The sequence below is a fragment of the Nylanderia fulva genome, unplaced genomic scaffold (assembly GCF_048542155.1).
Source record: "Nylanderia fulva isolate GAGA-0341 unplaced genomic scaffold, ASM4854215v1 Scaffold8, whole genome shotgun sequence".
Classification (NCBI taxonomy): Eukaryota; Metazoa; Arthropoda; class Insecta; order Hymenoptera; family Formicidae; genus Nylanderia; species Nylanderia fulva.
The window spans coordinates 5,894,437-5,909,058 of NW_028190916.1; the positions used below are offsets into that span (position 1 = coordinate 5,894,437).

Consider the following 14,622-nt stretch of genomic DNA (forward strand, 5'->3'; position numbering starts at 1 on the left):
TGTATTTAAAATAGCTGCATTTTCTCCAACAAATAATTTTCGTGAAAATGGTGATGCACGGAATTACTATTAAAAAACGCGCGACTGTGGTAGTAAAAATCTTCAATCATACACTGATGTACCCGCACATTCACATCAGCGTATCGCCATGACGTTCCTGTGCGACGGGACCAACACTTGACTCCCTTGCAAGACCAAGTCACATTATACGTCTGCCCTCCGACCCGACCACTCAACCGTGACCATCCCTCGAAATAGGGATAGTTAGCGTATCGATAAATAACTCTTCGTTATAATTTCGCGAGTTTCGCAGATTGCAACGTATCATTGTATTTGGTGATGTGTTTTTTTTTTTTGAAACTGAATTTCGAACTGTCACTTTCATTTGAAAGATTTCCTAATTAAATTTGACAGTTTAAAGTGAGCGGACTCCCAAGACTTTTTTGTGTGTGAATTTAAAGAGACGAATTTATAATCAAGCTTGATAATTATTAATTGACGAAGTTTTCAAGAATTCCACGAGAAGAAATATTGATTTGTTCAAGCCTGATTAAATTACTATTTTGAAAATTATCATTAGAATTTAAGTTAATTCATCGAATCAAAATTATATTATGATGCTGCAGCAAGCTGTGCATAGTGAAAATAAAATTTCAATTATCGAGATCTTTTTTTAATTACAAAGATGAGACTCATTTAAGAGAAAGTGCAAAAGAAAAGTAATTATTCAGGATTTACTTGAGAAATTCGATTATAAGTGACTTAAATATCGAGAATGCTTTAGAATGTTGTCTTCTTCAATATCGACTCCGTTTAGCGTTCGTGATATTCTTAGTGAAGAACAACAACTTGGCGTCATGGATTGTTACGCGCATCATCAAAATCAGGCACATGTGGCGCATCAAGATTATTATTCATATAATATTGTACCTGAAAATAATTGGGAAATGGATAAATTTAAAGAGCAATCGATGCCCGACTATCAACATTACTCAGATCTCAATCACGTTCACCAGTTGAGTCAGGTGGTACCACCGTATCAAGAAACTTCTATCACTGAAGATGGTAAGTCCTATTTTTTTTGTTATTAATATTTTATTTAAAATTCAATCATTTCTTATACAGTAGAATTTTTACGGTATAATTATCTATATTATATTAATAATTTTGTGACACGAAATTATAATAAGCTATCTATTGTTCTGTACGCTTTTTCTCAGTAAATTAAATTAATTGTAGCAATATGATAAAAATGACAAATTATAGTAAAGATGTTATATCGATGTTCTTCCTCAAATGAATACATTTTTTTAATATAATGGCAGTACTTGTGTAATTTGTAAGAAATTTATATTGTCAGAAAAAATGATAAGCAAGATTAATTTTTAGATAGAAACAAATAAGTACGATAAACAATTTCAAAATTATTGGTGAGATATATTCTGCTACATTTCTTTCTCAAATATTTAGTAGTTCGGAGAATTTTAATTTTATTAATAAACATTATTGAGTAAAAAAATTTCTAATAAAATAATATTATATAATAAACTATTTTCAGGTAATATTGTTACATCCAGCAAAACAGAACTGCGCAAAAGTCAATCTGGTAAAAGAACGAAACGGAAGCCAAGAGTGTTGTTCTCACAAGTAGGTTAAAAATATTCTATAATCTAATATTTTTGTATTAATAATAATTTATAAATATCTATTAAAATATTCTTCTCAAGTGGATTGTGACTTAATAAGTTTCATAAAAATTTACAAGATTTTAATCTTATAAATTATAAACTTAACATTTTTTGTAAAAAAATTATACAGGAATTTCGCACGTAAAATATTAAAAGATACAAAGCGTTAAATGATAAATAACAATCCGCTTCACAGACACAAGTTTATGAATTGGAACAACGATTTAAGCAACAAAGATATCTGAGCGCACCTGAAAGGGAGATGCTAGCCCAAACCTTGAAATTAACTAGCACGCAAGTGAAGATCTGGTTCCAGAATCGACGATACAAGAATAAACGCGCTCGAATCGAGGACGCCGAAAAACTGCAGGCGCAGAACATGAAGAATCAATCACTAAAAAAGATTGCTGTACCCATTCTTATCAAGGATGGCAAACCTAACGTACAGGAGTCTTACAACGGCCCTTACTGGCCAAATATCCGATCGGATTTGAGCGGCCCGATGCAGACAGATTTCAGGACAAACGAGCTTCGTCTCAGTCCCGATTTTAGGTCCAATTCGAACGAGGTGAGAATTGACTCCAGTATTAGTCCGGAGTATAAATCAGAGGTAAATTCAGACATACCTGGAAGATCGAGCCTGAATAATATGGCGGACAGGCACGTTCCAGAATACAGGAATAATTTTGTAACGGATGCTCCACCGGATGTGCACGATTGCAATCGATTAATCAAGACGCAATTTAAAACATGCGCGAACGGGAATGAAACCGCCTCATATTCAGATCTAAAAAATGTTCAATCTGACAATAAACAGCTCGTGACTGACAAGCGGATGCCTATGGATGTGCCTAGCGGCGAATATGGATTCTCGAATTACCTTCCTCCGCCTAATTATCAAATGCAGTACGTGAATTATATGGAGCAAATACCTATGGAGCAAAATCTGCAGCGATTGTGGTAGGTGCCGATTTTGAGAAAAAATTATCTTTACGAGAAAGAATTGTCTGATGTGAGAATTATGAATAATTTATCGCTGTATACTTTCTGCTTTCGAATTTATAGTAATTCAGCTGATAGCAGCTTAGATTTAGTAATTAATTTACGTCGTTATATTTGAATTCTTCTGAATGATACTATAAATTATGCGCTGCTGAAAAATATTTTATATTTTTGCTGACGAATATTTAGATTTTATTTTCGATCATGTGTGTGTGAATCCAATTACACTAACATTAATTATTGATTAATTTAAAATTGGTGTGACGATTATTAAGAATCATGATCAATTATAATAATGCATTTTTTATGTTAAATACTTTAGTTCATATCACATAATAAAAATAGATGTTATTTTCATTTTTCACATAGGTTACAAACTTTATAAAACATTTTATTTTAATTAATTAACATTAAATAAAAAAAATTTTAAATTGCGAAAAAAATATTCACGAGGAAAAAAAAACAATAACCAAATATACTAAAGTAATTAACCAAAGATGTATTTTTTAATTCTATTATGGATATGTAAGTAATTTAAGTTAAGTTAGAAGTACGTTAACCAAAGAATGAGCTTATGATATTGGCAGCTGTTTTTAGTCGGCTAAGATTTTTCCTTTCGAAATAGTAATAGTAACACACTGTATAAGTGGCGGAAATTGTTTCAAGTGGCCTTTGCGGAAACATCGAGCACTTTTCCGCGGATGTTATAGAAGTTTTTTTTTCTCTCTGACTTTCAAGTGCAGACGCAAGTTGCGCAATAAATTAATTTTGTTCGCATATACTTTGCTTAAAAAGACCAGAATGTATGTATATTGTAAACAATTATGAGGAATATTCAATTTTCTATTAAACATCTAATGTGCATAAATATAAGAAGAGCGTTGTGTTTTTCCTACATATACATTCTATATTTAGAATTGTTTTAACTTTCCGTAAAAAAATAAAACTTTGTGTTTACAACATATTTAAGGTCTGCAAAAGTAATTTTGATAGAGTAATTAATTCTCCTGTAATTATAATTACATATGATTTTAACAGGTAACAAAAGATACAAAATTGTGCGTATTTAATGATCAATAAAATTCTGAGTCCACCACAAAATTAAATTTAAATTATATATAAGTAAAAAAAATTCATAACCAGACAATATAATTTTAACGTGGTACTAATATGAAATAAGAATGAAAATTGAACAATAAAATGTGTAATTATAAGAAAGTTGCAATTTTTAAACAAGTAAGAATTCGCAAGAAAATTAAATGCATGCGCATTTCTTATGCATCTTTATGAATGCTCTATGTATTTATAATCGATATTGATTTCCATCGAATCAAATCCAATCCACATGCCTCTTGAAAGTTTCGCGATTCGATTTTAACAGGTAACAAGATACAAAATTGTGCGTATTTAATGATCAATAAAATTCTGAGTCCACCACAAAATTAAATTTAAATTATATATAAGTAAAAAAAATTCATTACCAGACAATATAATTTTAACGTGGTACTAATATGAAATAAGAATAAAAATTGAACAAAAAAATGTGTAAATTATAAGTTGCAATTTTTAAACAAGTAAGAATTCGCAAGAAAATTAAATGCATGCGCATTTCTTATGCATCTTTATGAATGCTCTGTGTATTTATAATCGATATTGATTTCCATCGAATCAAATCCAATCCACATGCCTCTTGAAAGTTTCGCGATTCGATACAAAAATATGGCAAAATGGCATTTATAAATAGGTGAGTTCTGACAGCTTGAGCGAAACCATGGGCGCCTTTTGGGTTATCACGCGAACACGATGGGTCATCTGGCAGTCAAGTGCTGCCTACATAGACGATTTACATCAGTGTAATCGTGCCCATGGTGCTACTGGTGCCATAAAGGGCCATGGGAACAAGCTGATAAAAATGTCACTATTAATTTTATAAGGTTCATGTGGCTATATCGTATCTAAAATAAAGAGCAACTTGCTCTCGTTCTAAATGTGCACCTGACCACACCTGCAAGAAGTTTCAATCTGACAGGCTAGATAGATCAATACAATCGATTCATTGCTGCATGTATAGTTAGTATAAAAAAATAAATATTTGTATATATGTAGTATAAAAGAGATTTTAATAAAAAAAATACATTTATTGTTAATGAGTTACGTAACTTTGATAGATTTAGAATTCGAATTTTTAGTTGCTAAAATTGATATTCTTTCAATGTTGTTTTTCACATTTAAAACGTACGTTAATGCATCACTCCACATGCACCATATATCTATGTTCTCTAATCATTATAGTTCCATTACGATATCATGTATTCAGATAATCAATCATAAAACGCTCAACATAGAAATTCGATCTTATTTGCTTGTAAGCCAAAGGGGAACCGCGATGAACGTTTACGCGAGGTCCCGAAAAAGGAAGCACGCGATGGTGTGCAAATAGACGAGCATATGCATAAACAGTTAATGTCTACAAATCAAATCGATTTTAGTTAAAGATGAGGACCCTTTTCTACGTGTGTCCCCAAGAGGCTAATGTGAGAATTAAAAAATTGCTAATTTTCGTGAATTATATGCATCTTCTTTCATTCTTATGTACAAGTTAGTTTGTTTATTTTTTATTTAATATCTCAGAATTATTTATTGGGATTAATTAATTCACATATTATTATTTATGTGAACTTAGCATTCTATTTTATATAAATTAAATTTTTAATCCAGAAAATTATAATATTTTATAATTGTTGATGAATATGACGCTAAACTATAATTAAAGCCCAAGCGAAGAAATTTGCAGCGCCGAGAGTTTGATTTAAAAAGTTGTCTATAGTAAATTTTTCTTATAGTTGTCCCTCCCTCCAAGATATAGACACCCAATTATAATTTTGATAATGAGAAAAATCTAAGTAAAGCTATTTACTGTAAAGATCCTTTACGAAGAATGAGAGTATCTTATTTTTTCTAGATGAATAAACTTAATTGCTCATATATTATATGCGTTTTATCTTTATTTTATTATACTTCTTGTAACATTTTTAAACACAATAAAAATTTATTTTTTTAAGTATGCAAAAAATCATGAGAGTATTTTTAAATCGCACATTTAAAAAAATCAGTAATTTTATGTAATTTTAATTTTATTGGAGATATTTTTTTAACGTGTAAAGAGTATCTATACAAAAAAAAGGTTTTCTCTCTATTAATTTTAGTTCAGAGAAAATTAATTAAAATTTGCATTAACATTTACATGTGTATATTATAATTTTTTTACATCTACTAAAAGCTTTTTAAAATGGTCCATGATTATAGTGATACGAAAAAATACATGTATGCTGTCAGTAAAATATTAATAATAAAAATGCTGAGATAATTTCATAAAATTTTTAAGATTAACGCTTTATTACTAGTATATTGTAAATTTAAATATAAAATCCATGTTGTAAATAAAATCAGTATTATATAGAAATAAGAACTAAATTCTTTTTGTGCACATGGATTTCTAATATATAGATCAATGTTTCGAATGTAAAAAAAACTTATAAATACTGTCAAAATTTGTTAATAAAATTTTTTAACAATATTATATACATACATATGTATATTTGTTCTCTTCGAACAAAATCTCTACAGTAGATATGTTCTTTCACAACACTTTCTATATTACCAATCTCAGATATTAGTCAAAAGACAGTTGGTAAATTAAATTGGAAATATATATTATTTCTTCATTATGTTTGCGACTTAATTATATTTTTAAAATATTTTTTAAAACTCCGATAAATTATGCTTATAAAAAAAAGGAGATCATTGAACATGTATATCATTTGCTCAGACAAAAAACTAGTACCTATATCTGGGGAAAGATGGCACCTATATACTATCCTTCTCAACTGCATGTAAAATATTTTGAAATCTAATATATAACATATATTTTTTAAGGTAGTAGATATTAAACTGACTACACTGGCTGTCTATTAGATTTGTTAAACTATATTTATTGACGTTTCGACCATACGGGCTGTGGTCCTTTTCAAAATTACAATAGAAGCATTCTAGAAATTAATGTACATGCAATCAGAACGCAGTTAATTTACCATCCGATCTTAAGTTAAGTCTCACCGGAGCGTACTTTTAAATGTCAATAACGATATGCAGTAACTCATTGTAAGTCTCATTTGTTACATTTCACGTTTTCAATTTAAATGTTGATTCTGATTGCATGTACATTAATTTCTAGAATGATTCTATTGTAATTTTGAAAAGGACCACAGCCCGTATGGTCGAAACGTCAATAAATATAGTTTAACAAATCTAATAGACAGCCAGTGTAGTCAGTTTAATATCTACTACCTTAGTATTTCATTCCTGGCGAACGAAATTTAATATTTTATTGTTATATATTTTTTAATACAATTATATTTTTTGTGAATCTGCGGGTGCAATTATTTATTAATTCGTCTTAAAAAAATAATTTGTTAAATATTTAATAAATAGTTATTTTCAAATTTTAAAATAACTGATAAAAATATTCTATTTACATTAATTAATAATTTTCCTGAATCATTTATCACTATGCAATAATAATTAAATAATGACTCAATCTATAATTAAAAGTTTTTTTAACAGAATATTATTAATAATATTCTTCCAATTAAAAGAAAAAAACCTGATTTATATAGAGCCAGTAAAAATTCAACTGAAATTGCTTCAGAAAGAGATATATACAATTAGAGATGATATGATTAAATCCAATGTAACGTCAGGCAAAGAACACACCAAATTATACGCCGTAAAACTTTAATTAAGATTTGCCGAGCTCTCCTTCAACATGCGTAATGACGAGCTCTCGGCGCCGCAAATTTCTCAGCCTGGGCTTTAATTATTCTTTAGTGCCACATTCATCTGCCAACGTGCAGAGAGGGATGGGAGGGATATGAGAAAGAGCGAGGAGAATTTTAATCTGATATCCACCTTTCCTCTTCCTGTCGCGCCGTTCGATCTTTTTTTTGCCGGCAATCTTTCCTGTGTCTATTTTTCGTGATTTATGACCGTCGGAAATACGGTTCCGACTTCTTCTTGCTACGTCAGGGTCGAATGGACGAAATGAGCGGCGAACTAATTTCGTAATATTAGGGGGCCGTAATCGCCGTTGGAAATTCATTAACGTCCGATATATACCTATATACCGCGGTCAATTGAGATATCGACTTTTCTCGAGGTCGCTTTCCGTCAGTCGGTGCATAGGTCGGCCGTTTCTCTTTTCGATAATGCCCGCTTATTGAATTTCTCGAAATCCGAGTTCCTTATTTATGGGACGTACCCTTCCGACGGGATCCGATTTTGTGCCCATATCGCGCGCTCGTTGTTTTAGATTAGCTGCCGGCGGGAGCATATTTCTTCGCTCTGACATTTTGCTGATCGCAGTAATGCAGTCGATTTTCATCAGATTTGTATTGAAAGTTTTTAGTGAGAACGGACAAAATTACAAGATTGATTAGTTACTGTGCTCTGACAATAAGATACAATTTCATATCCATATATATTAATGATACATGGGGAATGTTCTCTTAGAATTTACCTTGAAAATCATGATAATCGTGGGATGATATATGGTATTGAAAGAATCTTATAGGAGTTTCTTTGGTTCAAATTTACCAGAATAAAAAATATTAATATGTACATATTTTATATCTTCTTGTGATAGATATTAATATTCCTATTGTGGTAAATATTAATTAGAAAAACTCTTATCAAATTCTTTCAATATTATATTGTTTTAAAGATTTGAAAATAAAATTTCCTTTTATATTACATGTATAGATTATGTTTAAATTTAAACTAAAACAATACAAGTTAACATTTCATATAATTATTTTGGAAAACTTTTATTGATTTTAAATTAATTTAAAAAAAAATCGCCATTTATTTCATCCTTAAAAACTGCACGACAGACTTGGCAAAACGCTTCGAAATTAGTCATAAATATCTCAACACAATTCAACATTGACACGTTGCCCGCACGATATGAATACTGATTAAGAAAACAGAGAGCTCGATGAAATCTCGAAAAAGATTTCCTTTCCTACAAAAGAAGACAGATTATCGAACATAACTTGCAGCCAAATTCCTGACGAGGAAGACGAGCGCTTCTCTTGGCATCGTCATTATCTCGATATCTCAGCTGGTAGCATCTGTAAGTTTTTTTCGCTTTGGACAGCGTGTGCGGAGTGCACCAGGGGGTATTGCCCAGGGTGGTCCAATTTGTCTGCCGGTTCGATATTGTTACGAGCTCATCTTTAATAATATAGCCTCAAGCGCTGGCGTCGATTTAAGTTTTCGGAGCGGACATCCCGATCGGTTATTTCACGCGCATTTGATGTACGTTTTTCAAGTTTTAAAAGACCAAGTACGTTCAGATATACGCGATAAAAAAATCGACTTTGTAGCACATCGTTATAAATAATTGCCAAAAGTAACTTAAAAAATACGTACAAATGTAAGAAATAATTTTATTGCATATTTAAATTTATTTTGAAAGATGTTTCATTTATTAATTACAAGTTTAGAATAGTAAATAAATATATTTAATTTATATATCATAATTTTGAAGTGCTATTCGAATAAGTTGCATTTCTATAATAGTATATTGTGTACCAAGTGCGGAAAGTTGACAATTGGTCACGAGTGCGGGGGATGGACCACCCCACACGAGTGAACAATTGTCAATCCGCACTTGATACACACGATATTTTGTATTACAAGTGCAGGCAAAGTGGCTTTGTGCGCGTTTTCTGTGCGCGAGGTGGCCGATCGCACGCCGCCATCTTGCGACGGCACGGTGCGGGAATAGCCGCGTTCAAAGTCATTGCCCACGGACAATGACTTTGAACGCGGCTCAGCCGTAGGCAATGACTTTGAATGCGGCTTATTCACTCACCGCGTCGCCGCTAGATTGCGGCGTGGAAAATCGGCCGCTTTCCGCACAGAAAACACGCACACAAAGTGCCACTTTGCCTGCACGTGTAATACAAGAATGTTTTTCTGCCATCATTTGATATCGGAAACATAAAGGGAGCACTGTTGAAAGAAAAGCTACGTAGCTTAAGATTTATCGCAACATCGCAACGCGCGATTTCTCCGAAGACGGAACGTATAATTAACATTCATCGAGGCGTAAGATTTGCTCGTTCGTTGATTACACTGATTTTTAATTGGCTTCTCTGAAAGAAGCCGAGAAAGAACTCGATACAGAAAACTCGAATAGATTGAAAGGCGTGGAATAATGATATAAATACCGATATATCGAGCGAGAAAAAGTGACGAAAAGGGCAAGAGGTTCGTGCATTCGTGTCTCTCGTCTGTGCGATAACGGCTTATCTGAATAGTTTAGACATGAATTACACAAGCGAGAATAACATTTTATGTATTTCATCACGATCCGGGGAGACGGTATCTGTTAGCCGGCTTTGCTAGCCGAGTCTCATTTTTTTTCTAAGCCTTTATCCCTGATCTCTCTCCTTCCTTTCAATCTTCGGTCGTTTCATTCTGTCGCTGCATTTTTTCTTCTTCTCCTTTTCCGATTAAATATTACAAATTGCTTATCGTCTCTAAGTTGGCAGCTTGTTGGGCCGCCTTATCATTTAGTTGACCCTATACACGAATATATATACTGAACAAAGATTTGTTAATTTGACTAAACCTTTCAGCTAAATTACTATTTTGTTAATTGAACCTATATTAATATTTGTCAAATATGCGTTTTGTTCAATATATTATGTTTAATTTAAATATTTTTTATGTTCAATTAACAAAATAATATTTAGTTAAGTTAACAATTTTTTTTCAGTGTAGTTTTTAGATTTCGTTAATTTCACTCTTTAATAGAGAATTTAGAATTCTGAAGAATACGATTATATTTCAAACATACATATTTCTTGATCTAGGGATAATTATTACAATTTTTATGTTGAAAGAGAAAACGAATAAATAACATGCATTTATTTCATACATGATTAGTAAGATATTTTATCTTTTACCGGCTTTATTTGCAAAAGTTTTAAAACATAATTACTTAAAAAAAGTTTAAGTAATTAGGTCTTAAAAAATTTGTAAATGAAAGTCAAGAGAGATAAAATAACTTACTAATTATATACATGTACAATTAAATGTGTATTATTTACTTTCTCCCAACAAGAGTTAATTATATTATTAATTATCCATGGATCGTGAAACATTAATGTTAATTGCGTAAATAAAAATATATTTGTACAAACTTGTGTTCACAGGAATGTCTATTTTCTATTCCAATTTTTTCGCGCCCTTTCTAAAAATTCTCTTCTCTCCTCGGCTAGGTGCAGGATTAAGCGCGCGAATTAAAATGTCGCCTTCATCACGATGAATAGAGAACACGAGTGTCATAAAATAAAGGAACGATCCGCGGATAAAAGATGCGAAGAAAGCCGAAAGAAAAGAGCGAGATGGACGAAGAAACTACGGCTTACTAATGACCCCTAGACCGAATCTTTACTCTTCTGAGGGCCCGAGACCGCGAGTAGTGGGACGTGAAAACATCTCCATTCCGTGGGTGCTGCGGTAGAATTCATAAGAGAGTAATGTTCGCCGCTCTCGAAAATTAATTTAATTTGTACGGCAGAAACGGGAAGAGAGAAGGAGAGACGACGTTAGAATGCCGACGGGACAAAGATAGAGAAGGACAAAGGGAACGTAGGACGACCTGGCACAAGTATGCACTCTTTAGCCGTATGTTTGGTAGGGGAAGACGATCTCCCGCTGGGTAAAATATAGCGGGCCAGTTCCTTCGAAAGGCGCTGGTCTGTCTCCACCGTAGACTCCTTAGCGGGGCACTGAAACTTTACCTCCTATAATTGATACGAATGTCTTTTCGGCCCGTGCTCGAACATCGCACGACTATTTAATCGCCGAGTGGAGTCCTCCACAAGATCCCTTTAACCGATCTGCTACGTCAATTATCAACGCGTATATCGTCGGCTCCGCGAAACAATGCGATGCGCGTCGCGATATTGATAATCGATGCAAAACTTCGCCCATTATCTATTTTTTAACTGTTTTTAATTTCGAATTGTCAGCCGAAATTTATTTTTAGAAAAATATATTATATATTAAACTTATTTTTATTTATACTATCTTATATATTTTTATTTATACTGAACATCGCCGGTTTGTCAAATTTTGGCCATTTGTCAAGCAACAAAATAACAAATAAAAATAAGTTTAATATAGGTACACTGAAAAAAATTTGTTAAATTAACAAATATTTAGTTCAATGTGTCCAAATGAATCATTTATTTGAAACAAATAAAGATTTATTTAAAAAATAATTATAATAAAAAAATAATTATTTAAAAAATAATTATAATAAAAAATAAATAATTTATTTGAACGTATTGAACTAAATATGTGTTAACAAATGATGTTCACGTAGCATATAAATAAAAATAAATTTAATGTAAGTAAAGATAAACACACATGTTTAGCATGTATACTATATACTCGAGATTCACGGTTCCTTTTCTTTCTCCGAGACTCATTAAGCATGATAAAATGTTCGTTCACCTTGCAGATGCTAATCGGTAGGTACCTACTAATTACTTCTACTACTCTTCTTAGTCGGAAGTCACGGGATCGGAATTTGATGTCGCCACTGTGTAGGCGATTGCCTAATTAATTCTTGCCCGAATAAACAAATCCAGCAAGTTTGCGCGTTATTTACATCTCTACATGTGTAAAAATTAAAATAAAGCATGCCAAAAAAAAAAAATATTTTCGCGAGAAAATTCATGTTATTTAAATAATTTGAATTTTTCAGTGAAATTTATTGAGATAAATTAAAAAACAAAATACGTATATTAATTAATATATCACATAATATAAATAATTAATTTATAATTCCTATACTTTGCAATTTATAATATATCTCTTATATATAAAATGTAGCTATTTTTAAATCATTTCTTTAGTAATAATTTTCTGATTTAATTACCGTCTTATTGATAGCTGCTAACAGATTAATACAGTTATAATCATATTACTGCTAAGTAGCGTAGCTGTCCCGCCTCTTTCAGATCTTTCTCGGAAATAGCGAAAGAACAAGAACGTCGGCAAACGAAAAAGACACGTTAAATTCAAGATTAAACGGAGGAGTGGCAAAGACGACGCATATAACTACCACTAAAGTCCGAGAGCATCGGAAAGAGATTACGATCTCAGTATCTCCAGAAACAAATGCCGAATGCAACTCGGGATCTTTGTCGGCTTTTCGAGCCAGTACTAACACCTGCACAGTCGTCTGTGTCGTCTATCATAGAGACCGCAGTTATTGATTGTTCGCCGCGAGAAAGGACGCAAAACCACGGCCTACTCCTCCACAACTTGAACCTGATTTTTTCGATTCTTTCGCTATCAATATATGACCACGCATATTTCTCTATTTTTATCTATTGTGTTTCGCAAAATTTTATTTCGTTTTGCAAGATTTTTTTCTTAGAAATTAGAACTAAAAACAGTATTTTTCCTTACCTTTGATGTCACAAAAAAATTGTTCAATATATCTTATTTCAAATATATATGTAGACACAACCAAATATATGTAAACAATATCCAAATTCCAAAAATATATATATTTCGTTTCGCAAGATTTTCTTCTCAGAAATTAGTATAGAAAACAGTATTTTTCCTTACCTTTGATGTCACAAAAAATTGTTTAAATATATATCTCATTTCAAATATATGTGAATGCAACCAAACATATGTAAGCAATATCTAAATTCCAAATATATGTAAACAATATCCAAATATATGTAAATACTTTCACAACATTGCGTGATTTTTTATATCTAAGGCTCAATAAATCCAAAATTTTATTTCTAATGTGTGAAAGTTGGTATTTTATTTCGTGGAAATTTATAAATAATTAAGAGTTTTATCACTTTATTTTGAATAGTTCTAGATTTTAAAAAATTTTTCTTATCAGTAATTATCATGATTAACAAGATTTAGATTCAATATGAGTTCTAAAAAAATTGTGCCTTTTAAAGCAAAAAAAAAAAATTAATTATGCTGAAAATAGAAACAACCAGATTTCTATAATTATATTGAGGTGATATAGATATCGAAATATTAAATGATTTTCGAGAATTCTGGTTATTCTAAAGTAATTCTCGTAAAATTCTGGGCTTGTTTCAACATCTCCGATTAATCTTAATCAACTGATTAATAATAATTTTCAACTGTGAAGCATAGACATTCTATTATTAATACGAGTAAAGATGATCAATTTTAAATTCTGCAGTTCACAATTCTTAAATTTAATTAATCGATGGCCTAATTGTAAGAAAAAAATTTCGTCACTTTATTATTCACTAAAACTATTTGTTCAAACTATCAAGAATTCTAGAACTATTAAAAATTAAGCTAGAACTCTTAATTATTTATGAGTTTCCACGAAATGAGACGCTTTACACACCTCTATTATCGCCATAGAAATGTTATTAACAATTTAAACAAATAAATGTTATAAACAATTTAGATAAATAAATGAACAATTTCTCACTCACCAATCGAAACCAAAAGCGGAGTTGTACACAGCACATTGTTCTGAAAACAAAATATTCAAATTATGTATATATGTATATGTATGTGTATGTGTATACAATGTATTTTAAAAGTCTAGAAACAATCGAATATTTTATAAACAATAAGGGTGTCCAATAGACTCAATGAAAAAAATTCCCTGACTTTTTCACATTTTCCAAGACCAGAAATTAATTTTTTCCCTGACTTTTTAGTATTATTTTTTCCAAATATATAATTTGCATATACATATATCTATTTGATAAATCAATTAAATGTTAAATCATGAAATCCTTGTGTGAGATATTTTTGTCAACAATGAAAA

General features: G+C 31.2%; 1 protein-coding gene across 1 annotated transcript; it reads left to right on the forward strand.

Moving 5' to 3' along the window:
- Positions 1-317: 317 nt before the first annotated feature.
- LOC114941316 (uncharacterized) lies at positions 318-2,864 on the forward strand. Its single transcript, XM_029316253.2, has 3 exons — positions 318-1,065; positions 1,559-1,647; positions 1,885-2,864. The coding sequence occupies exons 1-3, from the start codon at positions 786-788 to the stop codon at positions 2,650-2,652; spliced, it is 1,137 nt and encodes a 378-aa protein (XP_029172086.2). The 5' UTR covers positions 318-785; the 3' UTR covers positions 2,653-2,864.
- The last annotated feature ends 11,758 nt before the right edge of the window (positions 2,865-14,622 follow it).